Source organism: Maylandia zebra, linkage group LG2, assembly GCF_041146795.1.
Source record: "Maylandia zebra isolate NMK-2024a linkage group LG2, Mzebra_GT3a, whole genome shotgun sequence".
NCBI classification, from domain to species: domain Eukaryota; kingdom Metazoa; phylum Chordata; class Actinopteri; order Cichliformes; family Cichlidae; genus Maylandia; species Maylandia zebra.
This window is the reverse complement of record NC_135168.1, coordinates 6517483-6545178: the sequence shown is the minus strand read 5'-3', so window position 1 is coordinate 6545178 and position 27696 is coordinate 6517483. Positions and strand designations below refer to the sequence as shown.

The 27696-nt window shown below is 43.0% G+C and overlaps 2 protein-coding genes and 1 long non-coding RNA gene across 3 annotated transcripts in view; 2 read left to right on the top strand and 1 right to left on the bottom strand.

Annotated features, from left to right (window-relative positions):
* The window catches only part of LOC112432151 (NACHT, LRR and PYD domains-containing protein 3-like), a 199134-nt gene extending 182251 nt beyond the window's left edge, over positions 1-16883 (top strand). Inside the window, exons 9-12 of the mRNA XM_076888780.1 lie at positions 5365-5538; positions 13805-13978; positions 15830-15876; positions 16025-16883. Of these exons, the coding sequence (XP_076744895.1) occupies positions 5365-5538; positions 13805-13978; positions 15830-15876; positions 16025-16566 (937 nt within the window). The 3' untranslated portion in view covers positions 16567-16883. The remainder of the gene's footprint in view (positions 1-5364; positions 5539-13804; positions 13979-15829; positions 15877-16024) is intronic.
* Positions 1-27696, top strand: part of LOC143413219 (uncharacterized) — a 332604-nt gene that overhangs the window by 170700 nt on the left and 134208 nt on the right. The gene's annotated exons all lie outside the window — the stretch shown is intronic.
* Positions 22252-24019, bottom strand: LOC143420540 (uncharacterized). The gene is made up of 2 exons (XR_013100374.1): positions 23973-24019; positions 22252-22824 (listed from the first exon to the last, which is right to left on the bottom strand). It is a non-coding gene; the product is annotated as an uncharacterized LOC143420540 (long non-coding RNA).

Here is a 27696-nt window from a genome sequence, read left to right as displayed (position 1 = left end):
TGCTGCTGAGGTGTCAAGATGACAAGCGAGCATCCGGCAGTGACAGGATGCACCTGTTATGAAGATGGAAGACGATGTTCTTTTTAAATTGTGTTAAAAGTCATCGTGGTTTTGATTTGACGTATGTATATATCCTGTCTGTGACGCATGAAGGGGGCGTCAGTAAATCAAACCCTGATGCTATAAAAATCTGTGTATGCTTTGATTAAGTCGGAGATCACTTGCTGTCTGCGTACAGAGTGTTCTTCCCACACGTGTGTATTCATTAAAATCATTGTTTGACCAAGATCTTCTGGACCATGGGTGGTTTGTACTCTCCTTCCTCAATTTTTGAACCTTAACATTTGGCATTCTCCCAACAATATACTATAATCCCATAATCTAACCCCAGTCAACAAAACAGAAATTTTCTCTGATAAAAGCAAATTGTTTGTCCACATTTATTCATCCCCACCTTCATCCAGTCACACACATTCACATGCAGTCACACCATATATTTGCTAATAGTGGAGCTTCCCGCGCAACTTCTCCACCCTCAGCAAAATGAGCTCATTCATTATTTATTTTCCATAGGAAAATATTTCTTTATGCTTTTGGACTGGATTGACTCGCTACAATCCTTTTAAACAAGGACTTACGACCTGATCAGTCCCCACAGGTAGCTTTCTCCTCAGCCAGTTGTAATCTGGAAAGCCCCCTTATATTTGCTCTTCCCGAGAATTTTCAGCGCCGGTTATTCACTGTTGCAGGCCTGCTTAAAACAAAAATGAGAAAAAATAGAGCTGATTATTTGCTCATGAGAACACAAAACAAAATCACCTGACAGGTTTTCTTTAAGTGCACTGTTACAAAATAATGGGCTCCTCAAACATGTCCATGTTTCCAAAAACTCCCTCTATTAAAAACAAAAACAACAACCCAAACCTAACTAACAGAATCAACCCATCACCACAACAACCTCAACAACCTTAAACACACAAGTCTTGCCACCACATAATTTCACCTCCTCAATACACCGAAAGTCTCATTAAAACCACACAATTTGCACACAAAAATCACCCCCTTTAACATACTTAAATTCAGCATAAGACCCCCTTACGACAACATATAATCACTAAACCATAAATTTCCTACCCCAATCTGCACTTCTCTTGTCTGCTATGCTTCCTCTTCTGAAAGCCTCAGTCACACACACACACAGGAAGCTCCTCCGTCACCACTCACTCCAGCTAATTTGCATACTGAGTCATCTCTCAATGAGTTGCCGTAACAACAGAAACATATGTTTAAACATTATCTCCTTATTAAATTATTTTATTTCTTTCTACAGTGATCACTGGTTTTGATCACTCAGTACGAGAGAGCACTCCTAAGTCACTCTTTTAAAACTACTTTAATCACTTTTTTTGTTTTCATAACTCACTCCCTTTGTCATATAGCTTCTTTGAGTTATTCCTCAATTTCAAACTCAAATGTATTTTATTAAACATTCACACCATTCTATCATTCATACAAAATAGCAAGCTGTTCTTCATTGCATATGTTTGTGTTCTTAGCCAGGTTTAATCTGTGTCTATGCATTAATCTCCATGAGCTTGTCTTGTCTTCATAAGGTTAATGCATTTTCTGCTTGTGTATGTGAATTTGCATATGTTGCTTTTGCAGTGTGTCAGACTCCTGCACAATTCTCCACTTAAGCCGTCAGTTCTCTTTCCCAAATTTGCTAACCCAAATTTTAAGTTCCCACCGTATTAACAGCATTCCTGGTCCTCAGCCAGAAGTTAGGGCCCACTTGTCAGGTTTATGGAGACATGGCGCTGTGAACAATTCAACCAGAAACTTGCCTTGGCATGTCCAGTCAAGTTAACCTACAGGTTTCTTCCGACCGCTGCATGGGGAGAATTGATCCAGGTCTGTTTCGCCCCTAAAGAAACACAACTGAGACATTTTCATTATTATCATAAGTACTTAAACTACCCGTTTCCCTCTCTCTGGTCAGAAATCCCAACTTATGTCATGTATATACGTGTAAGCAGGTCTTCATTGCTTTTCCTATGTATGTTAATGTTCAGTGAGTGTAAGCTGCTTTCTTCATTGCCTCTGTATGTTATAATCAGGTTTAATTCATCCATCTTTTCCCTGATTTCTTAATTCAAAACTATCTCACTTCTGATTCTTTCCAGAAATAATTTCACATGTAACACTTTGTCTATGTGTGTTTTCTATTCTTGTTTACCTCTTTGTTTGTGACGGTGGACATCTCTAAACCATCATGAGTTCAGGCTTTCATTTCAATCCAATTACACCCTGTATTCTCACAGTCGAACTCGTCCGGCTTCACCTCTCTGTTTCTCTTCAGTATTTTCCTTTTGGATCAAGTCCCAGCCTGGCAAAATACCACATTCAGTGCCTTTAAACAGTCATGTCACACTGTTCTTACCAGCCTGCTGTTCACCGTCCATGTTTCATCACGTAGTTTCTTCTTTTCTGTTGATCCTTTCAGTCGTCTCTTTCAAGATTACTCCAAGCATGGCAAATCTGACAATCAATGTCCAGTGCTTTCCACAGCTCATTATGCCACTGTTCAACTGCCCAGCCTGTAATTTACAGTACATGTTGCATCGTGTGCTTTTCCATGCTGCTGCTGTTCCCGTCAGTTTTGGTTTCAGTGTTAACGATTCAGTTGCACTGTCTTTTGGCTGCTGTTAATTCTTGAAGTCCACGATGTTCTGTCGGTCTTCATCAGGAGATTAACTGTCCTTTGAGCTTCTTCTCAGGATGGGGACAAGTGCGAGGTCAAGCTGTAAAATTTTAAGCCAAAATCTGGCCTGTTTTCTCCCAATTTGCTAATCTACTGGTTTTTGCGCCGTACTCAAAATTCCAGGTTGAGAGAAGTCCACCTTTATTTATCTGTAATCTGTGTTGACACACTAAAACATACAATTAATATCCTTTTCATTTCTTTTCTCAAAACCTCCATTCGCTTTATCTGCCTAGAGTTTAACTCATCTGTTTCTCTCTCTGGGTGCTCACTCGTCACCATCACTTCCTTTTATGCGCATGTAACTTCCTGTCACACACACACAGCACGCAGCTTCTCAGAGCAGCTCAAGCTGCTTTTCTGTTTCTGCAGGCTAATCAAACTTATTTTACAATCTACAGACCCTCTGTAATTCTACTAACTTTTGATCTAAAATGTAGCATCATTCACACAATGATTTCATAATCCTCTCACACACACTGCCTTTTAAATAAACTAAACTCTTTGCATTTGTCAGTATTCACATCACAGCCTTCAGCGTGCTCACTTTCACTCCGTACCAGACGCGGAGATGGACATCTCCTTCACCTAACATAAACTAAATTACCATATCAACATACAATTACTGAAATTCAAACTCAAATACACCGTCTGTTTTAATAAAGTCAAAGAGTAAACGGGTGTACCAAGTTTATGTACTTATGTGTTTTTAAACTGAAAGAAAAGAAACTCAAACTCTTATAACATCACTCATGCATCTCTTAAATTAAAAACACTTTCAAACTTTAAAACATCCTACTTTACATCACCAAAGAAATACCTCTCACACCTTTATTCATCATTCAAAACCTTCTAGTCACCGCATTCACACACTTAAACTGTGACCAGAGTTGAGGAATATAACTCAAAACACACTTTCCTAAGAGTATTTTAGACATGCTTGTCATAATCAAAAACAGCAAGTAAAAAACAAACAAAAATTGAAACCTCCATTAATTCTCACCGCACACACAAGAAATTAAAAAAAATAAAACACACCAGCAACTATTGCTGGAGAGAAGTTACTACTGAAAGTAATATGTTAATCTTAAGTATACACAGTGCACTCAATATATTTATATATCTACATCCAAACTCAGTCAATTACTATACATCCCCTACGGCAACTCAAAACTTTATTTATAACCCTCTAATGAACATAAATGGCATCTTAAACACACCTTCAACAATGTTTGCAGCAGTATTTGTAAAACCAACTGTGGTTTAAACAGTTCACTGCTTACTAATTTGCATTTTCACACTCACACACACTCCGTCTAAAAATAGCAGCAAGCAGTCAGTGCATTGCTGACTCGACACACAGCCTCCTCTTACACCAAATATTTTATATTACAGCGACGTCTTATATTTACAACTGCACAGATTTTAGGCCTTTTAACACCTACCGAATTTCGACAAATTTAACATAACAGTCCAACCGATAAACTCCCTGAGTTTTTTGCGACCAATTAACCAGTATCTGTCCAACAGTTTCTGGCCTCATCTCTAAAATCCCTAACTCAATTTAAAAGCGTCAACCAACCCAAACTTTGCCTGAAGCTCTATTTTTGGCATTACACAGCCAAGGCTTTCCCCGAAGTTTTAAGTTAAAGTTACACGCCCGAAGTCCAACTTCTCCTGACCAAAAAAAGCGCAGACTACCGTTCCAAACGGTAAGGAGACTCTAACTCCTAGTGATTCTGGAGTGCCCCAAACTCCACAGTGACCAACTGACTATCCCTCTTCGAGGACAATGCCTAAGCGTCCTTGGCATTGGCAAGCGTTACCTCTGAGCACTGCGCTTCCTAGCAGACTCTAACTGCCGTCCTAGAATAATTTATAATACTTTGAAACAACAATCAACACCCAACACAAGTGTATGACTGAGGCAGATCTACCCTGATGGACAATAGGGACTCTAACCCACAAAATGACCAACAAAGGTCTGACCTAATGACCAACCGGGACTTAAACCCACTTAATGACCAAATTCCCTACCAAACTACTTGAGACTCTAACTCAATTTCTTTGGGACTTCAACCCAGTATTTAAACTTTTCCTAGCAGACTCTAACTGCTTTCATTTCTTCTAAGCAGACTCTAACTGCTTTCCTAGAATAATTTATAATACTTTGAAACAACAATCAAATAAAATATCAAAACTATTAAGTGGTCATCGGTACTCAGTTTGTTCAATACTGAATACAATGGAGCACAAATTGTCCACATTTCTGAAATATTTCTGGGTGTAACTGTCACCAAAGTGCAATTTAGACCTGGCCTGTGGTTGTTATCTAAGTGATAATCATCAATTCTACTAAAACAAATACAAAATAAAGAAATTTGACACATTCTGTTGATATCAAAAGCACACTGAACAATTCAGTGTTGTTTTACTGCTGTTCTCTCTTCACTTCTTCTCCTCTGATTCTCTCCACATGTTGCTCTGCATCAGTGCTCAGTTTCCTGACAAAACAAGATGAAATATTGCTAAATATAATAGTATCTCATTACACTTCAACATAAGTGTTTTATTTTTGTAATTGTTTATCTGTTATTTTTCAGACTGAGTCACTGTGACCTGTCAGAGAGAAGCTGTGAAGCTCTGGCCTCAGGTCTCAGCTCTCAGACCTCTAATCTGAGACAGCTGGACCTGAGTAACATTAACCTGAAGGATTCAGGCATGAAGCTTCTGTCTGAAGGACTGAAGAGTCCACGCTGTACACTGGAAACTCTCAGGTGAGATCAAGCATTTTTCTTTCATCAACTGACAGAATTAGCAGATTAATAATAAGGCAGTCCTCTAATAAGAGGAGAAGTGGAGGTGTTTTGAAGGGCAACGTACTCTTATGTTAACAAGACAGGAAGTAGTTCCTGGGAACTGCTTCCTTTGATATTGTCTAAGTAGAAACATGATGGTGAAACAGTGATGAGTTTGCAGAGGTGAATCCACAGCACACAACACAACAATGCTGTTGCGTGCTGAAAGCAGACTTCTCACAGATTCTGAGGCTGCAGGTTTCATCACTGTCCAACCAAAATTCACTGAACCAGCAGTAAATGAACGTCCAAAACGACGCTTCATGTTTAAAAACCAGATGATCAGGGGGATTTGTGTTTACATCTTTTTTGTGTGATCTGTTCACCTGTGTTTTAGCTGTTTGGTGGTTGTTGAGATGGTTTTGTGACCTTTTAGCTGAGATTCTGACGTTTCTGTAGATACCACACATGTCTAATTACTTTGTACAGCATGAATGGCCATAACGAGGTTTTTAACAGTAAGAAAAGTTGTAAAACTTCAGAAAATATAGTTAAAAGTCCAAAACCTTCTACGTCTGGTGGCTTGTGGTAAGGAGCAGATCAAACGAGTAAAGAATTACGTTATAATTATAAATGGCTTCAACAGCACATTCAGGTCTGTGAGACTCATTCAGACACTGAGCCGTGGCTCTGTGCTACATGCACATATTTCTGCATCTCTGCCATTCAGACACACTTTATATATAGTTTATTTTATGTAGTATTCAATACTGAACTGTACATTTAGTCTTTTTAAAGGCAGCAAGTTTTATTCAGTGTTTTCATAAAAGCCTTATTTTTATCCATTTACTGCTATTAGGAAGAACACGTGAGGTTTAAGACCTGGACCAGTTTGAAACCTTTTGTCCTCCACAATGGAAAATGGGTGGAAATAAAAATGGGTCTCACTTTAGCCAGCTCCTAATTTTATCAGTTCTACTCTCAGCGTCTCCTGTATATCTCCTGTATAAATGTTGCACTCAGCTTTGTGGTCTCCAATATCACTGAAATGCAGCCAGATGCTGCTCATTTTGCCTTTTCACTCTTTCCTGACACGCTTGCATTTCAATACAGCTCCCATTTCTCTGTGTACTGGTCTCTACCACTACCCTTGCTGTCTATGGGACATTTCCGTCCTCTTTCACATAATGGTATGATCCCAATCTGTCTCTTATAGTGTTTGGCCACATGGTTTGCTCATCAGAATAACATCTCAGCCGTGCTCACATTGATTATCAGCAAGCCTGAAAATTCATCAATATTTGACATATGAAATTATCTCAAGGGCTGGATTTGGCCCACGGGCCATATGTTTGACACCCCTGGTTTACACAGTTTGGTATTCAATGTACAAGTGAGTTAGCTCTCAGCTAACTAGCAGACAAGCTAACTGCTGGGACTGCGTCTTTCTAACAAGAGCGTCAGACACTCAGACTGGTTTCCTTTGTGGATGATGATGTGTTCTCACACTGATCCTTCATGCTGATGCTGCCATCCACCCACTGCTCCTGGTTTCCTCATCATCATCTCCATCAGCCCTCACAATACTCCACCTTCTTCAGCTTCATGTTCAGCAGCCTGGATGGACAGTAATTCTTTCCATGGGTTATGGTGGGACATTGAGAGCTGAAGTCAAACAGCAGTGAGAATGAAAGACTGATTCATTTCTATTTAGTCTTGTGATGTGCAGCTTTGTTCAGAGCATTAAGGCCCAGCAAAGATTACTGAGGTCATAGAGTCCCTGATGAAACCTGTGTGCTTATAGAAACTGAGACCAGATGAACCAGAATAGAAGGACATTAAAATGAAGTGTCAGCTACACAAAGGCAAAGCTATTCAGTTGTTGCTGTGAGTTATTTAAATGGAGGATGGAGTCAGACTTTAAGCTGCTGGACTCAGTCACTATATCCTGTTGTCCTCATAGAACCTGGACACACAGACTCACCTGTGACACAGTGACACACAGTGTGGGCTACACACACATTAGAAAGTGGATCAGTCACACTTGTGCAATCATTTGTTGTGCTGGGAAACCATGAACACTTTGAATCACATTAATGGCTTTGTTACAGCAACATTCAATCATGAGTTCAAAAGTAGTGCATTGTGTACTTATTTTAATAGTACTGCAGTATGAGAAGTGCAACATTCAGTGTGCAGAAACAGATCAGGTGCTTTCTAACAGCAGTGTTCCCTTTAACACAGCAGCAGTTCAAATATTTCTGTCAGTCTGAGCTGAAACATGAATCTAATCAAATATCAAATCAAAGTTCTTTGCCTCTGCCAGGACGTTAACATTTGATCTAGTTTTTTACAAAGTTCCCTCAGCGTCCAGAGCCACCAACATACCTTTGATCAACAGCAAGTGAACATTTATAAATGTGTGTTTGCAGAACAGGAAGCAGCAGAACTATTGTTCTGTTATCAGGCAGCAGCACAAACGCTCATCAGCTCATTTACTGTGCAGGACTTTGAGTGTGTGAAGTGTGTGTTTGTGCTGGATTTCCTTTGGAGAATCTCAGTCAGAAACCAGACAAAGAAAAACTCTTTCAACAGTCCAGGTTGAGTTGACAACATGAACTGCATTTATCTTCCTCTGACTGACATGTTCTTCCTCCTCTGCACCGAGCCAGCTGCTAAGACTCACAAGCTCATTGACATTTTCTGATGATAAAGAAACTCTCTTCTTCTGCACAATATGAGCAGCAACAGAGAAGAAGCTTTCACAGGTACAGATGTTGCAGCTGTGGCCAAGTACATGTGCTGCATGTTGGAGCAGCACTCTAATGGACAGGCCTCTGTACTGATGGTGGGCTCTGCTCTGTATCCACCACACTGTTCTCAGCTGAGTCTTCCTCCTGTTCACACTCTGATGAAGCACCAACAGGGCCAACTTCTTCTCTGGTGGCTCGGATGTTGTTGCTTCCACAGGTTTCCCTCCAACAACCCTCTGTTCCTTCAGTGAGTTCTCTCATGTCCTCTACATATTCATGCTGTATTTACACACACATACAGAGGCTGTTTGTCTCTCACACACAGACAGGACACTGAGAAATACATCATGTTAAATATACCTGCAGGCTTCCAGCTGTGCACTTTGTCCCTGTCAGCTGTGATTGCCATGGCAACCTTGGTGTTGTGCGCGATGCAGGGACGTGTTCAAAGGCAGACGTCTGGCAGCAGCATCATTTTTGATGCACTATCTGTACTGAGTGTGCTGACTTTATTTCAAATGTCCCACTGCTGTGCAACATGAATCACATGTTCTGCACGTTTCTGTAACTCCCAGGTAACCATGGTTACCCAGCCACGCCCAGTAGTCTCCAGAGAGACCAACAGCTGGTTCATGTTGTAACGCCGTGGCTTTCATAGTCTCTCCTTTTTCTACAGCTCATGTGTTCTTCTTGTGATGCTGCGTCTTGAGGCTCATACATGCCGTCATTTGTTGATCCTAAGAACGTTCCTCAGACCGACTTCTTCAACAACAGATAACTTTAGTTGTATCAACACTGCCTCCTGGAACAGTTTAAAATGAACATGTCAAAGATCTGTACCTGTCTCCATGTTTCTGTCCCCGCCCCTTTCTCTCTGTCCTGGGTCATGTGAGCGCTGCAGTAGTATTAGGCCCACCCTCAATGCTCCCATTGGCTGAGACGCATAATGACGCCCATTTCAAGCCAGCACTGATCAACATCCCTCCTGTGACCCATGGCTTTTATATTCAGAGCCAGTGAGCACTTTCACAATAATCATGATTTTAAAAACTGTGATTAAAATAATTGCTGACGTTAATCAGTTAATGAGTTAACGAGATAATAACAGGTTAAGTTGCCCTAATAATTAGACTTTGGTGACAAACTGATGTGATCTCCATGTTTCCTTTGTTGGACTGTGAGCGAGTGTCAGAACTGAATGTACTGAGTAACATGTAGAGTTTAAACATGTGTCAGTTCCAGTTTTAGAGCTCTAAAGTGCAGCTATCATGTTAGGAATATGTTAGGAATAGACAGGAACACTGAGCACACTGAGGTCAAATCTTTATTTTACCACTCGCTGCATTCTTGATGTTCATGAATTCAGCAGGTTCATGATTGTCTGCAGCATTAATCTCATATTTCCATTAAAAGTGTTGAATTTGACTGTTTGATGTTCTTTATGATCTCTGGCCCCAGTTCATCTGTAGGCTGAGCTCAGTCCATCCATTTAGTGAAATGATGTTTAAAGGTCTCCACAGATCCTGAAGCAGAAAGCCTGGGTTACAGAGAAATGATCATCACTGTGATGATACTCATCATCTCTGACTGGGATTTGAGGTCTTTTCAGTGCAGCAAAGAAATCCTGGCTATGTTGGACTGGGTGTGGCAGCAGCTCCCAGTTTGAGTTCAGGAGACAGACACCCTCTCTACTTTGAAGATCAGCTTCAAACTTTCCTTTTTGATAAAGCTTATAGTTCGAGCTGGATCAGGTGACCCTGAACCATCCCTTAGTTATGCTGCTATAGGCTCAGGCTGTTGGTGGACTTCCCATGATGCTCTGCTTTCTTCTCCCCTCTTTTCACTCCTGATGCTTTTATATGTCACTACCAGTGTTGGGGAGTAACGGAATACATGTACCGCCGTTAGGTATTTAAAATGCAAAACATGAGTAAATGTATTCCGTTACAGTTACCGTTTAAAAAGGTGGTATTCAGAATACAGTTACTTTGTTTTTGTTTTTTTTTGTTTTTTTTGTTTTTTTTGCCTGTCCCATTTGATTCTTTAGCCATCAGAATTGTTGTCTGAAGACCAACAAGGATACCCAATGGATTTACTTTGCCAAATGGATCTTCGTGGCATTGCCGTATTGGTCCATTTGGTCGATCTTTGTTTTTATTATTTATTATATTTTATTTTCAGATGTTACAGACGGGACAGACATCAGTGAGGGATAGGATAGGGAGAAAGAAAGAGGAAGGAAAGGAAAAACAGAAGGGGAGAGGGACAGTGAGAAAGGGGGGGAGAAAAAAAATAAAAATCTCCTGGATCACCTGTTGAGAGAAGAATAGAAGACAAAAAAAAACAAAGCAACATACTAAACACAACACCATCGCATTAATCTAGCTAAGTGTAAACAGCAGTAAATACTAAATATTCAATGTTGTTGTGCAGCACGCAGGACAGATGTGCTTCGAAGTAGTAGCCAAGAAAGGTGTAATTTAAGTCTACGAGCAGTGAACACCCGTGTGCATACCTGTTTGGATCAGCGTGCTTGTATTCCAAAGGTTTCTCCATGTAACGATCTGCTAGGGAGTGTGGGGGGGGGGGCCACAGCCCCGTCCTCCAGGGTATGAAGCAGGTATGGAGGAGATCAAAACTCCAGACATCCAGAGGCCCCCAGAACACAAGAGACCATGGAAAACCAACAGAGGGGCAGTCGCGCCACTGTCCCAGCAAGAGCTGAGGAGAGTCCCAGATGAGGGTTCACTCAGCAGCCGCGGAGCAGAAGCCAGGGGGAGTTGCAGTGACGCGCCCGTGAGCTCCGCCGGCAGCCAGCTGTGCCTGAGTGACCGAGCCCCAGGCCGAGAGGCCGGGGGCACCCCACCTCCGAAGTGGCCCGAGCGAGCCCCAGGCTCCAGGCCCCGATAAGCGGCCGCCAAGGAGTGAGCCGGTGTGTACCTGGACGCCCACCCCCAGACACAAAGAACCACCAACGCACCGACACCTGAGGGAGTCCGCTACCGGCAGGGGAAGTGGTGGTGGGTGGAGATAGGCCTCCAAACCTTGGAGGGCCTGAGGTGTCCCCAGAGAGGTGGTGTCTGATACCCAACCTGACATATAGACACAGACATACAGGCACACACAGACACAAACATCCATTCCCCCCCTCATGCTCTCATATGCACTCACTCCACACTCAACCAACGTGGAGACAGACATAAAGAGACGCTGTACACACGATCACACTCCCCAAGCGTACTCTACAAACCGGGTCTAGGTACCCTTGCCCCTGGAGGGGGGAACTGCACCCAGACCCAGGTGGTGTTACCCTTTTCCCTGCGGTGGGGAGAGGCAGACCACCCCGACTCCGTAGCAGCAGGGAGGCCTCACACTCCAGACTGCAGTCGGACGGCCAACTCCTCCTAGCCCTCCCGCTCCAGCAGGCCGCAGAGAATGGGGGTGGGAGAAGACTCCAAACCTCCCTCCACCCGCTCATTGTAGTGTTGATGCATGTGTGTTCTAAGGTGCAATTAAAACCCAGGAGGGCATGGAGCTACCTGCCAGAGAGCAGCAGGTAAGTGCATAGTCCCTCCTGATAGCCCTCAATGTCTAAGTGTATTTAAAATTGAGAGGTGGGCAACGACGCCAGGGGTGAGGTGTACACCCTGATGGTAATATGGACTCCGTGATTGTGCCCACCCCCAAGATCCTATATGTATGTGTAATGAGAGTGTGAATAATGTGAATGTCTAAGTTGTGGGATAAAATTGAGGCAGAGGCAGCCGGAAGGGGACGGGGGGGGGGGGGGGGGTAGCCTCCTCTGCACCCTGGTGACATACCCCTACTCCAAGGCCCTGCATGTGTGGGTGGTTGTGGTGGAGCGGGAAGAGGGAGGCAGCTGGAGATGGGGAGGGAAGGAAGGGAGGGGCAGGTAACCCCTCCCTGGGGCCAGCTCCCCCGCTGACCCCAGTAGGCACTCCCACACTCCGCGACCCGCCAGAGAAAGAGGGCCCAGGCCCATCCAGACCGGGGCCCAGTGCAGCAGCGCCTCCCGGCCCCACAGAGCCCGGGACAGTTCACCCAACCCCACCACAGAGAAAACTGCACCCACCCCACCATCCACTCATCTTCCAGACTACATAAGACAGTAAACGCCCAGGCTGAGATCTTCCTCCACCTCTCCTGTATCTCCCCCTCCTGCAGAGAGAGTCCCTGAAGAGAGGAAAGCTCCTGCAAAACATGAGTAACTGTATTCCGTTACAGTTACCGTTTAAAAAGGTGGTATTCAGAATACAGTTACTTTGTTGAAATAAATGGATTACACTGCGGTACTTTCCTGTTTCATATTGTGGCGGGTCAGGACTGTTTGGGTTTTGTTTGACAGCTACGTTCTGTTGTTCCAGGCGGCAGCGTTACGGTTGCCATGGTTACAGGGCGACGCTCTCTCTCTCTCTCTGCGACTGTGTGTTTCCTGGGTGAGAGAGCGCCTTTTCGTTGTTGTTGTTGTTGTTGTGCTAAGCTAACAGGCAGAATGCTACAAGCATAGCTCTAAAGAATGTAGCCTCATGGGCAGTGTAGTCCGTGCTGCAGGGAGAATGGACTGCCATACACGTTATGGGTCTGTGAGCGTGAGGAGGGAGAAAAAGGGGAGTGGAAAGGTACGAGTTGTCATCGAGGAAAAACGGGAGCTGGAAGCATGTAAATATAATAATAAGCACTTCAGCCAAGAGGAGTGCCCGACGAGTAAGCTATTAAGTCTCGACTGTACACCGTGTTCGTGTTTTCCTCCGAAACAATAAGTTCCGTTGGAGCAGTCTTTCAACGCCTCTCTCTGTCTCTCGCAAGAAAAGTTGACCCACACAACAAAGTAAAGCTATTTTTCGGCTACGAGCCGACAGGGACCCCGCCGTATTAGTCAGAGGTCCCTTTACTACAGTTCGGAGTCGCGGACCTTCAGTAATAGTAATAAATCACACAGCAATAGTACATTCACGTTGTTGTAAAAAGCATGATAATATATTAAGTAATCCAAAGTATTCAGAATACGTTACTGTCATTGAGTAACGTAACGGAATACGTTACAGAATACATTTTGGGGCATGTATTCTGTATTCTGTAATGGAATACATTTTAAAAGTAACCTTCCCAACACTGGTCACTACTGCATGTCCTTAACTTTTGTCTCTCTGTTTTGTTCTTGTCTCTCTGAGCTCATCTCTTCTCTTTCCCCTCACCCTGCAACCAGTCATGGTAGATGCTCCTCCTGGAGCCTGTTTTCACTGGGAGGATCTTTGTGTCAAAGGGAGTTCTTCTTCCCACCATCACCAAGTGCTGCTCACAGTGGAGGCGGTTACCTTACACTGTTAAACAGCTTCAGATGACTGTTGTTGTCTGTTGGGTATTGTCACTTATAAATAAAGTTACATTGAATGGATGTAAATGGATAGATGTTATTGTGACAAATAGAAAACAACTGTTGACAGACGGATTGTTGTTTTGTGTGTCTGCAGTCTGTCAGGCTGTCTGATCACAGAGGAAGGCTGTACTTCTCTGGTCTCAGCTCTGAGCTCCAACCCCTCCCATCTGAGAGAGCTGGACCTGAGCTACAATCATCCAGGTCCCTCAGGAATGAAGCTGCTGTCGGCTGGACTGAAGGATCCAGGCTGGAGACTGGACACTCTCAGGTATGGAGAGAATGTCTGATAGAGGAGAAAGAGCTGGAAACATTTCCTGTGTCTTTCACTCACTTCCTGTTTGTTTCCTGCAGATGACACATGAACAATCACACATGCAGGAATATTTTCAGGGACAGACACACTAGTCTAGCTGGATAGTTCATGGATATTTATGTGGGGGTCTCCAAGGAGTCTGTTTGCAGGAACATCTAGGTCACAGGTGTACCTGATATAGATACCAGTGTACCTAATAAAGTGTCAGCTAACATTTGGAAATGGAAGCTTAAATAATGACAAACTGTACATTCACAGCTGAATTCACAATAAATTTGTTCTCAAGTGCACATTTTTCTGTTATTGTTCTCAAACAACAGAATGAGAATGAAATATCGATTCTAACAGGGCCCATAAACAGCATTAGCTTAGCAGCATTAGCTTATCAGAGTTTCCATCATGGTCACACAAATCCTTAGCAGAGAAAAGTGGCCTACTTAGCAATAGCTGCTCAAGTTGTATAAAGAAAGGGAAAACAGTAATATTATTAGCTACTAATGGCAGTATACTTAGCATTAACTCCTCACATTGTTGTAATGTAAGGGAAAAGAATTAGCATTATCTAATAATGCTAATTCTTTTCCCTTACATTATATCAACATCATCTGCTTCTTAATTAGCAGATGATGTTGACCTTGGCCCACTGGAAAAGTTCAGAACTAAAGATTTAGGAGTGTTTCTCGATAGCTCTTTCTCATTTGAGAAACAAATAAATTCTGCTTTTAAAACCAGCTGTAAGGTTTGCTTAGAAATATTTACTCATATATGAGTTTTATAATCGATTGCATAATGATAGAGGTTCGATCCTTAGTAGTCTGTGAAGACTCTGTGTGCCTTCCAGAGTGCTCTGGCATGCACACACCACTTGGGGCCATGAGAGAGGTCGTACCCTCTCTTACTGATTTATGGTGTAGGAGGACACCTACTCTGTGTCTGGTTAAGTATAAGAGCCCTTTGTTAGGGGGACCGCTGGACTCTTAGCACCAGCTTTGGGGTCACAGGGTCACATCTGGAACACACACACACACACACACACACACACACACACACACACACACACACACACACACACTCTATGCACAGACTGGTACTCTTTGTTCATACCTGTGTAAGACGTCATAATGAACTTGTGCATATTCATGTAAGCTCAATAAAGAGCAGTGTTACGAGGGAGCAGACGAGAGCGACTTAGGTCAAGTGAAGGAACGGCGCTGTCACAGTTCTCTCCCTCATCAATTGTCTGGTTCCAGCGGTGGGTCTGTGCTAGACGACCCATCACCAGCTTTTTCTACTGGTTACCAGTACGTGGTAGAATCCACTTCCAGATCTGGTTGTCTTTAAATCTGTGAATGGATTGGCTCCATCTTATCTCTCTTTAACAAAAGAATCCAAGTGGAGCCCTCAGGTCTGCAGATAAGCAGCTTCTGACCAGAACTAGACGTAAAAACAGAGGTGAGCTTTATCGATGGCTGCAGCCAAACTCTGGAACAGTCGCCCTTCACATCAGGTCGTCACCAACACTGGACATTTTTAAAAGCCGGTTGGAAACACATTTGTACTCTGTAGCTTTCAATCCTGACCAGTCTTTATAGTCATTACTGTGTATGTTTCCTATTTTCTCTCTACTCTGTGCAGCACTTTGGCTCAAGCTGTTTTTAAATGTGCTGATAAATAAATGTAGATTTCTTTGAATAAAACAGTGGAGCCGAGCTTTGAGCTCAGTGTGTAACAGTGTGTGTGTGAGAGCCATGTAATGTCCATGTGTGCATGCTGACTGTGCTGCTCTGACCCCCCTCCTCCTTTCAGGGTGGAGCCTGCTGGAGTCCGATGGTTGACACCAGGTCTGAGGAAGTGTAAGTGTGTTTTTAATGGGATTCATGAAAACAAAGCAGCACACATTCAACCATCTTCATCATGTCAGGAGTCATCATCAAAGTGTCAATCAATGAACAGATGATGGATCAATAACTGCAGCTGGATTGTGTTTGTTCTCTCCATCAGATTCCTGTCAACTCACAATCGACACAAACACAGTGAACACAAAGCTCCAACTGTCTGACAACAACAGGAAGGTGACACAAGTGGAGGAGGTTCAGTCATATCCTGATCATCCAGACAGATTTGATGTTTATCAGCTGCTGTGTAGAAATGGTCTGACTGGTCGCTGTTACTGGGAGGTCGAGTGGAGAGGAAACGTTTGTATATCAGTGAGTTACAGAAGCATCAGAAGGAAAGGAGTCAGTTATGACTGTTGGTTTGGATGGAATGATCAGTCCTGGAGTCTGGAGTGTGATGAAGACGATGATGATGATCCCTTTACTGTCTGGCACAATAGCATAGGAACATCCATCTCCTCCTCCTCCTCCTCCTCTGTCTCTAACAGAGCAGCAGTGTATGTGGACTGTCCTGCTGGCACTCTGTCCTTCTACAGAGTCTCCTCTGACACTCTGATCCACCTCCACACCTTCAACACCACATTCACTCAAACTCTTTATCCTGGGTTTCTGTTCTTGTCTCGTGGTGCTTCAGTGTCCCTGTGCTGAGTGGAGTGTAAAGAGTGTCTCCTGTTACAGAAACACTCTGACTGTTGAACAGATAGTTCAGTCTGTACATGTCTGTCTCTTTCACTCACAAACACGTTTTCAGATTCATGGATTCAATCAGTTGATGTTTGAAACTCTTCTAAATGATTCCTTGTAAACTTCTTCCTCTTCAGTCACAAACAAACAGGAAGTGATGTCACATGTGTTCCTGTCCACACAGCAGAATGAGTCTATTGCTGACAGTGATGTACAAACAGAGTGAGCATTTCTGAGGCCCAAAATAAACTGAGTAGTTCACTGAATGAACAATGGACTGTGAGCTCAGTTCCTTCATCATTAGTATGGATTATATATGTATATGTATTATATTAGTATCATATATATCAGGTGCTGCTGCTTTCAGTCATTGTGCAAATGTGCTGTTTGTAAGCTTGTAAAGCTGCAGTCAGCTGAGACTGAAGAAGTCACCTGATCAGTGAGCAAACGTTTCTGAAAACGTCCAGATGAACAGAATCAACCTTTTGGGATCAGCCAGCAATGCAGCATCATTGTTGTTCAGCTTCAGAGGTTTGCAGGAATGAACTGATGACCAGAAACAGCTGCAAAGTCCAAGAAAATACCAGCTGGAGTTCAGCTGCATTTGAAGAAGTCAAAGAAAAGTAAGGATGGCAAAGGGCGACGTTTTCTTCCAAAGAGCTGCAAACATGGTCGACGCCTCATTAGAAGAATCATCTGGACATTTGTGAGGAACTCTAACCAAGAAAGCAACGTCACACAGATCCAACAGACAGTTTCCATGACTGCAAGTGTTGAGTGGAAAAATGCTACATTGCATTATTGCATCCTCTCACCACAGGAGGCGCTGTTGGCACCACTGATTGCTGATCAGCTGTTCTCTGATGATCTGATTGATACTGTGAATAACGGGACTCACTGAACTCTGTGACACAGTGAAGATTACAGAGTTTAACTTCAACATCTGACTGACGTCACACAGACAGAAGGATGAACCAGTGAGGCACAGAACACAGTTACTGGAGATACTGGATCAGCTCCATGTGAACCTCTGATGGAGAAGCTGCTGAGCCAGAGAAACATCAGGACATGACAGCAGCTGCACTTATCTAACAACATGTAGCAGAGCTGATCTATGTTAGAGGATCTATCACAGCAGCTGAAGCCAAAGTCCAACACTGGATACCAGCTGAGCCTGTGCTGAGTGTAGTGTTACAGGAAAAGGGCAGAAACACTGGTAGCTCCCAGTGATGCTGACTGGGGCACAGAGCTGAATGATGCAGCATCAGGACACTGTTTCAGTCTGACTGACAGAGAAACCTGTAGCTGTATCTACATGTGAGGCAGAGGCCACACAAGCAGCTTTCTATGTTTCACAGTGACTGAGATCTTCAGTGGGGGTGGACATGCTCCTGTACAGACCTCTGAGGAGAACCAAGGTGCAGTCAAAGAGTCCAGTCTGTCCTCACAGATGTGAACATGTGCTTTCATCAGGTCTGCTGTCAGCTAGCAGGCTCACATCAGAATCACTGTTCCTGAAAAACACAGTCTGTGTGACATCATCAGTCAGCTGATGGTCCCAGATCTGAATGGTTTCTGTCTCTACTGAGGAAGTCAGAGAATATCACTGAGGTGTGGATCAGGTCTGAGTGAGCTGTGGAGGGACAGCTTTAAACAGTCCACAGGTCTCACGTCCTGCTCAGTCTGGTAGCAGATACCTCGTATTGTTCCAGATGTGCTGACATCAGCAGCAGCACAGCTGTGTGATACCATGAATCTCAGTTATTGATCCAACACACAGTAAATACAAAGATCAGGATTTCTGAGAGTAATCATTATGAGTCTGAACACATGATCACTGAATGTTAGTCTCCACAATAATAAGCTAACACAAGCAAACACAGCTTTCAGCTCTTATTTTGAAACTGGCTTATTTAGAGAGCTGTGATGTGAGCGTGCCTGGCTCTGAGGCACTTGGGTCAGCCTCTGTTGTTTAGAAGTGTTACAGACTGTGAATGACACAGACCTGTCAGTTTCCATGTTTGTCTGTAACACAGCTCAGGGGCTCCATGCTGAACGCATCCATCCAGTGTTATTGATCCAGGACTGATACTGAAGGAAACGGTTTCCAGGGCCTAATCCGTGGATCGACTTCCTTCGAGGCGTGGACGTCTATCAGCAGAGAATGTACCTTCACCTATCAGCAGAGAATGTCCCTTAGTCTGTAACACAGTCAAATATATTCTCAGGTAATATTCAAGCATGCCATTCAGCGTGTTAGTACGAGCTCGGGAGCAGCTTGGGAGAACAAGAAAACAGAGACTGCTTCAGGTTGTCTTCCCAAATTGACTCAACTTTATTCACAAGTACAACAGTTTATATAGAGGGTAAAATTCATGAGACAGCAGATTATCAGTTTAAACCAGTACAGACCAAGATAAGGGAGCGTCTTCCTGCCCTTGGGTGAAGAAGCATCCTTTGTGTAGTTTATGTTAGATTATAATATTATTTTATGCCATGTTATACCCCTAATTAAAGATTGTGAATTATTATGTAGTTTTAGTTTGCATTATTCTCCTGAATTAGAAGAAGCTGATAACTATTGCATTAGTTAAACTGATGTGCATTATATTAAACTGTTGACTTATTGTGAATGAATGATATTGTTTTTTGATGCATTATACTGCTGAGTTATAAGAAATACTGTTTGCAGAAAGTCATTGCCTTATTTGTCTGATTAGAAGAGAACAGAACATACTGGAGTTTTCTGCCCCATCTCAGCAGGAGCAGATAAACAGGGAGCCAAGGTCGTAGCTTAGGCGCTGTGTGAGAGAAAGCATGTGAATGTTTAGGCTTTTTATGATAAGGTGGAGGCACCAGAGGCTATAAAAGTTTGAGCAATGCTCCACCATTTTGAGATCTGAGGCTGTCTGCATCAGTGTCCATCTCCCACGTGTGTGATCATTAAAATCATCGTTTGACTCAACCCGACCGGACCAGTGTTGTTATTGTGGTCTTTCTCTTGTCTCCACCCCTGATATTTTGAACCTTAACATTAGTTCAGCTACAATTGTGATTATCTCAGCGACATATTTTCAAGGCACAAAACAAAGAGTTCTTACATTAGTGAAATCTGAAACAAACCATTTGGCCTTCAACAGGCGTCTCCTAAAAGATTAAGAAACTAATGTAGCTGAGGGAGTGATCTCTGTGGTATTTCAACCTTGTACCAGCCTGTGATTCTCACACATCAATTCTTGGGTCAAAGAGAAAAATAACTAAAACAAAGGGGCCTTATTGAATGACAGAGTTTTCCTGCATAATGTCACTATAAAACAATATCCAGTAAATGCTCCCATGGTACTAAAATACCTAACAGTTCCACTCTTTTTTTTATTATTATTTTTTTAAAATAATAACTCAAATAGAAAGGAAAAATCACAAATGTAATAACATAATATAAAAAGCAAATCATAAAATGTAATAGTTCACAACCTAATGTTCAATATACACATCAGGAACGTCATTGGTAACATCTGGCATATCCTCAGGATCAATTTGTGCTAATTGCAAATACATTCAAGTAGCTGTACTGGTAGCTATATTGGTTATCATTGAAAATGTGGCTTCCAGAAATGTGAACAGGGTTGCAGTTTACAATACGAAATAGTAAATAAAAATCCTAAGGTTAATGCAGTAGATATGATTAATAACCTAAATATATAAAAAAAGACAGTTCTTTAGTCGTCTCCTGGCCTGGTCCCAGGTTCGAGAGACCCCGTATAAGCGTCGTGTGATGACAATGGGCATTTCATTTTCTCCATTATCAGGATGAAACGAGTCTATCTTTATCAGGTTAGACATTGTGTGGTACTCTAGGCTTTCTGTTCCTGCTGGAGGTTCGAGTACCTTGTTGTTGTTCAGGCGGGGGATCAAAGGGCTTTCTGAGTCTTGGCTCTTTCAGGCATTGTGTGTTAATCAGTGATTGTGTGTGTGTAGGTGTATTGGATCCGGGCGTTGGCTCGCCTGAGTCGTCATCTACTTGATCCGACGCCTTAGGTGGTTTGTGGGGCTGGTCTTAACCCTGCTGGCATGAATCCACTGAGGTTGTCCGTCTGTTAGGATGCTGGTTCTCGTCACTGGAAGTACAGTCTGGGGGCTGGAACACGCGGCCTCCCCGAGTGCCCTTGGTTTTAGCGACTTTACCAACACCGCATCTCCTGCTTTCCACGGATGGGTTGGATCTATGGAAGGGAGAGGCTTAGAGAGACAAACTTTCTGATAGTTATTATTCAGTGTTTCTACCAGGTTATGAACATAGTCAGACAATGCAGTGTCTATGTCCCCTTCCAATAGCGGTGCCCCCCTGGAGGCTGACCATGGTGTTGGAAACGGTCTTCCCATGAATATTTCAAATGGAGATAATTTGGTTGCTGCGGATGGAGTCATTCTAATCTCGCAGAGGATTTGAGGAAGTAGTTTGATCCAGGTCATTCCTGTTTCTATCATTGCTTTAGTCAGGCGATTTTTTATGGTCCTATTCATTCTTTCTACAACTCCTGAACTCTGAGGATGGTATGGCACATGATATTTCCAGTCTATTGCTAGAGTTTTAGCACACTTTTGAATTACTTCTGATGTGAATGAAGGCCCTCTATCACTGTTAATCTGGTGAGGTATTCCAAATCTGGGTATTATTTCATTGCACAACTTTTGACAGACTACTTCTGCAGTTTCTTTTGATGTTGGATAAGCTTCTACCCATTTACTAAATTGGTCTACTATTACCAATAAGTACTTGATGCTTCATTGTGCTGGCATGTGTGTAAAATCAATTTGTAATGTATGAAATGGGAAATCTGGTTGTGGTAAATGCTGATGTTTTGCTTTTGGTTTTCCTACATTAGTTCGTGCACATGTTAGACAGGTTGCTAATATGCGTTTTACTGCGTGTGATGTTTTCTCGATTACAAATCTTGATTTTATTGCTCCTATTACCCCTCTTTGTCCGACATGACTCACACCGTGAAAATGGCGGACAAGGATTGGCAGTAGTGAAGATGGGAGGGCAATCAAACCCTCAAGGTTTTTGTATAAGCCGTCTCTGTTATCTAAGGTACAATCATTACTTTCCCAGTAAGTGTAATCTAAGGCAGAGGCTTGCTCTTGTATGAATTTTAGGTCAACATTTGTTTCTAAATAGTCTGGGAGTGTGACAAGTGGCAGCTGTAAAGGCAAAGATAATACTTCCTTTCTGGGTGGTTGCTGTGAGGCAGCAGCTGCTTTCGCGGTTACGTCTGCAAGAGCATTTCCCACTGCTTCGTCTGTGTCAGCCGTGCTGTGCCCCTTCATTTTAACAACTGCAATTGCCGATGGCAGCTGTATAGCCTGCAAAAGTCTTTGAACAAGGTCAGAATTAGCGATCGATTTTCCATCAGCAGATGTGAATCCTCTTTGTCTCCATAATGTGCCAAAGTCATGCACCACACCGAATGCATAACGGCTATCAGTGTAAATTGTTACCCGCTTATCCACATGTAACTCACAGGCGCGTATTAAAGCCATGAGCTCTGCTTTTTGTGCTGAGTGAAATGGTAATGAGTGAGCCTCTAGTATGATGTCAGGCAATGTCACCACCGAATAGCCACAAAGAAATGAGTTGTCATTTGGTTTTGAACAGGACCCGTCCACATAAACAATGACTGAGTCTGGGATTGGTGTCTGCTCTAAGTCTGGGCGTGGTGCTGTGGATTCCTGTATACGTGTCATACAATCATGATCGTCAGGGTCGTCTGAACCATCCTGTCGGTCAGAGGAACATAGCATACGAATGAGTAAGTGTGCTGGCGAATTGGGTGTGCTGCTTGCTTTTATAGTGAGATTTGCTGTTGAAGTCAGTGTAGCTTCATAACCTGAGCGACGTTGTGCGGTCATATGTTGTGTAGTTATGTTTGCTAGAATGGTCGTGACCTGGTGATTGGTGTGTAGAATAGTGTCATGTGAGAGTGTGAGCTTCTCGCAGTCCCTTATCATGATAGAGCAAGCTGCTACTGCTCTCAGGCAGGCCGGCATCCCCTGAACTACTGCTGGCAGCACCTTTGAGTAGAAGGCTACTGGACGGTAGCCACAGCCATGCTCTTGGGCCAATACACCTGCACAGGTTGTGCAGTTCTCTGTGACGTACAGGTGGAACGGTAAGTGGTAGTCAGGCAGACCCAAACAAGGGGCGGAGGTCAGCGCTCCCTTTAATGCATTGAAAGAGGCAGTCATTTCTGTTGACCACAGTATTCGAGGAGGCTTGTCTTTTTTGCAGCATTCACGCAGAATGTGGTCATGAAAAGAACAGTCTGGTATCCACTGTCTGCAATAGTTCACCATGCCTAGGAAAGACAGCATTTCCTTCTGTGTAGTGGGCTTAGGGACAGAGGTCACAGCTTTGACCCTGTCTGTAGTCATGGAACGTTGTCCGTGAGACAGTGTAAATCCCAAATATTGAACAGAAGTCTGACAGTACTGCATTTTCTTTGCTGATGCTTTGTGGCCAGTCTGTTGGAGGTGCTGGAGTAGCATATGTGTGGCAGTTTGACATAGTTTTTCACTTTCAGCACAGAGGAGGAGATCATCTACATACTGCATCAGAGTACAGCCCTCTGGAGGAATGAAGCCGTCCAGCGTAGCACGTACCACCATTGAGAAAGCCGCAGGGCTGTCTACCATGCCTTGGGGTAAGCGAGTCCATGTGTACTGCTTATCTCTATGTGTAAAAGCAAATATCGGCTGTGTGTCCTCATGCACAGGTACTGAGAAAAAGGCGGAGCACAAATCCGCCACAGTAAAATGTGTGGCTGTTGCTGGAATAGATGTCAGTATGCTGGGAACATCTGGGACGATGTGTGGCAGAGGCATAATGACTGGATTAACTTGCCTTAAGTCTTGTGTGAAACGCCATACGCCAGGTTTGTTAGGCTTTGGCACAGGATTGACAGGAGTGTTATATGGAGATACTGTGGGCTTTATTACTCCAGCTGTCAATAAATCTCCTATGATGATGTCTAGGGCTGCGGCTTTTTCAGCGGAAATGGGATATTGCTTGACATATACCGGCTTGTTTTTTAGCTGAGCATGATAAGGTGTACAATCAATAAATCCTACATCATTCTCACCTCTTGACCATAATGTCATGTTTTGATATTCAGCTGGCAATGTGACAGCAGAGATAGTGCAGTGTATGGGGTAGGTTAGATCTATGTGTCGACATGGTGCAGTAATGTCATAGCCTATGTCTGAGTTATGTGACAAAACCACTGTTCGGCCTTCACTGGTGTGAGCAGTTATCATGTTGCTGAACAGTGTGAGAGAAACAAATATGTGGCTTCCAGGCATGGGGTTACCTGGTAACGGTGTTTGCACATGTTTTTGACACAGAGTGTGACGTGGGGTACCAGTCAGATGGATATTGAGTTCATTCTCCGCTGAGGCGTCCAGCTGACACAGAGGCTGTTCCTTCTCCATGGTGTCGGTGCATAGGGCAGAGAAAACATAGCTGTTATCAGTATCTGCAAACATTTCACCCTTTGTGTTAAATGAAATACACAAGTTCATTTTTGCCATTAAATCTCTGCCTAATAGATTCACAGGCGAGTTTGGAATAATTATGAATGGATGATATGTAATTTCATCTGGTTTTGGGCCCCAGCGTGTTTTTAGAGAATGAGTTTTGGGGCATTGCACTAGAGTTCCGTTTATTCCCATGGTGTTGATGCACACAGAGGAAACAGGCCCACTATAGAATTTTCCAGACAGTGAACTTTTAGTGGCTCCACTGTCAACTAAAAAGGAATAAATCTTTTCACCTATTTCTATATCTAACATGGGCAAGCTTTCTGTGTTACGGGACAATTGCAAATGCAGCATCGTGTGTAGTGCTTCACACTGTCCCTCATCTTCACCTGGGCCTCCCTATTGTCGGTCCAGTCTTTCGTTATCATATGGGTGGGGATTAAAATGTGGATTATAAGGTTGCTGCCTAAGTGCAAAGGGGCCATTATTTTGATGTGATTCCTGTCTGCGTTGCCAGTTACCTTGTCTGTAAGAGCTCTGCTGACGCCTAGTGGCAGGAGCTGGTCCTGTGTTTTGTGGTTGAGACCTATGTGCTGCTGATTTGCATTCCCTCCTCCAGTGTCCTATTTTTCCACAATAAAAACATACGTCTCCACTCCTATCTCTCCTTCTGAAATCTCCCTGCTGCGCTTGTTGAGGGGACGGGGCCCCTGCATACATCATTTTTTCACTTTCCTCTGAGCCTTCAACATCAAAATTCAACATCATCTTAACAGTTTTAGCCTTCGTGCTGTTGGGGAAAAGATCTGCACCAGCTTTTGTTTTGACAAGTGTGATAAAGTTCTTTATTTTCATGTCATAGAGATTATCAGTGGCAGTCAGCTTCAATAGTTGTGAACATTCTGGATGAATATTGTTTAAGAATGTTGTTATGAAAATCTGATCATTTCCTCCTTCAGGCATGCATGCCTCATTAGTCCAGCAGTGTGTGAAACGTTTCATAAACACTAGAATGGATTCATCTGGCTTTTGCTTACACATGGTTACTGCATTTAAATCAATTTTATCTCTAGACATTGTGAGCAGAAATTTCTTTAGATTTTGAAAAAAGGCTGTGATTTTGTCATCGTTTATCCACAAAAACGAGGTGGTGTTGGCTGCTTGGTCATTTTTAGGGTCTAGTTCCTCTACTTCTTCAATAAGCTGAGATTCAGTCACACCTGGAATTCGTTGACATAATATATATCTATAGTCAGGCCCACCCAAGTGGTGGTATCTGGTACTTCTCTGTAATGCAGAAACAAAGGCTGTAGGATTTTGTAGAGGATCGGGAAGTTCTTTAATGGTTGCTGCTAACTCTGAAATTTTAGGGGGTTGAATGCAACACATGTCCCCTATTATCATGAACGGGAGGGAGGGGCTGACGTCATTAAATTGTGATCCCTGCTTTTCTTTATAACGGGTGTTTTTGTGGGGGCCCTCTTGAGTTTTTTCCTCTTTTTTCTGCTTTAAGTAGTTCCTTATTAAATTTCTGGTGTTAGTTATTGCTTTTGGCACAGTCAAACCATTCGCTACTCTAGTGTGGCGCTGAACATGATTATCTATGACGGAAACGGCTTCCTGCAGTTCAGCTTCCGTACGTTCAGTTAAAGGATCTTTCATGATTTCCTCACACTCTGCCATTAACTGTTTTGTTTGCTTTTTATGTTCCTGTAACTCTCTTTCTCGTTCAGTGTATTCTCGTTCCTGTCTTTGATCTAGGTTAAACCAGTCATCTTCTTCTGATTTAGGTGTCATTTCAGTGCCTTCCTCACTCCTTTGGGATTTTGCTGTTATATCAGGATATACGCGCTGATGACGTGCAGCCGCCGCAGCAGCTATTAATTCTGTCTTTTCATCATAAGGCGGCGGAGCCGTAGGTTGAACGGATGGGCATATAAGGCTAGTTTTTTCTGCAGTGGATTTACTAGAGCCTACACTGGCTTGATTTAAAGCATTTACGTCTGGCTCGGGTCCTTTTTTCCATAGCGGTAGCATGCGATTGATCACATCACGACATTCTATCATATATTTTTTACAGGACTTTTTAATCAGCCTACTTTCCTTATCACAAATAGTATTTAACATTTCTACTGACCTGTTTTCTGGCGATAATCGTTCGGGATAGGGCTCCGGAAATACATTAGGATGCATTAAAGTTATAGTTCTTAAGTTCGAGACGAAATCAGTCACGTAAGCACTTCCGCATGTTCTGGATACGTAATCATGGAAGTCTTCATTGATTCGCGAGCGTGGGTTAAACGTAACCGGAAGTGGGAGTCGTACTGAGCCGCTATTTGTGATTTTATATTTTATTTTTTTCGGTTTTACAGTTAATTTTGATTTTTTATCGGACCCGTCTAAGGTCTTTGAATTATTCTGACCCATGGTCAGTGATTTCCAGAGGGGTTTAGACGCTTTGAAGGATTTAAGTTAGTTTTTATTTTTGCTGTGGCACACCTGAGGTTACTTGATTTTTTTGCTAGCAATTTTATCTTTTTAGTGAGCAACTTCTCACTTTTTAACGAGCAACTTCTCGTTTTATGACCCCAGGCAACTTCCTGTGTCCTTTCTGCTGGTGAGCAACTTCTTAGTTTATGACAGCAGGCAACTTCCTGTGTCCTTTCTGCTTTAATTTACAAAACAACAGGCAACTTCCTGTGTTTCTATGTGGGCCACTAAAGAAGGCTCCTCAGTGTATCCCACTTGTTACTATGTGGGCCACTGAAGAAGGCCTCGTCAGCGTATCCCGTTTCTATGTGGATCACTGAGAAAGGCATAACACAGTCTTATAAAATAAAAGACGAGTGCCTACCTTCGTCAGGATCCCACTTCTGACACCAAAATTGAAGGAAACGGTTTCCAAGGCCTAATCCGTGGATCGACTTCCTCCGAGGCGTGGACGTCTATCAGCAGAGAATGTACCTTCACCTATCAGCAGAGAATGTCCCTTAGTCTGTAACACAGTCAAATATATTCTCAAGTAATATTCAAGCATGCCATTCAGCGTGTTAGTACGAGCTCGGGAGCAGCTTGGGAGAACAAGAAAACAGAGACTGCTTTAGATTGTCTTCCCAAAGTGACTCAACTTTATTCACAAGTATAACAGTTTATATAGAGGGTAAAATTCATGAGACAGCAGATTTATCAGTTTAAACCAGTACAGACCAAGATAAGGCAGCGTCTTCCTGCCCATGGGTGAAGAAGCATCCTTTGTGTAGTGTATCAGTTCAGCTACAATTGTGATTATCTCAGCGACATATTTTCAAGGCACAAAACGAAGAGTTCTTACATTAGTGAAATCTGAAACAAACCATTTGGCCTTCATCAGGCGTCTAAAAGATTAAGAAACTAATGTAGCTGAGGGAGTGATCTCTGTGGTATTTCAACCTTGTTGAATGACAGAGTTTTCCTGTATAATGTCACTATAAAACAATATCCAGTAAATGCTCCCATGGTACTAAAATACCTAACACCCTGAGTACTCATGACAGACTCTGATGGCACAAACACATC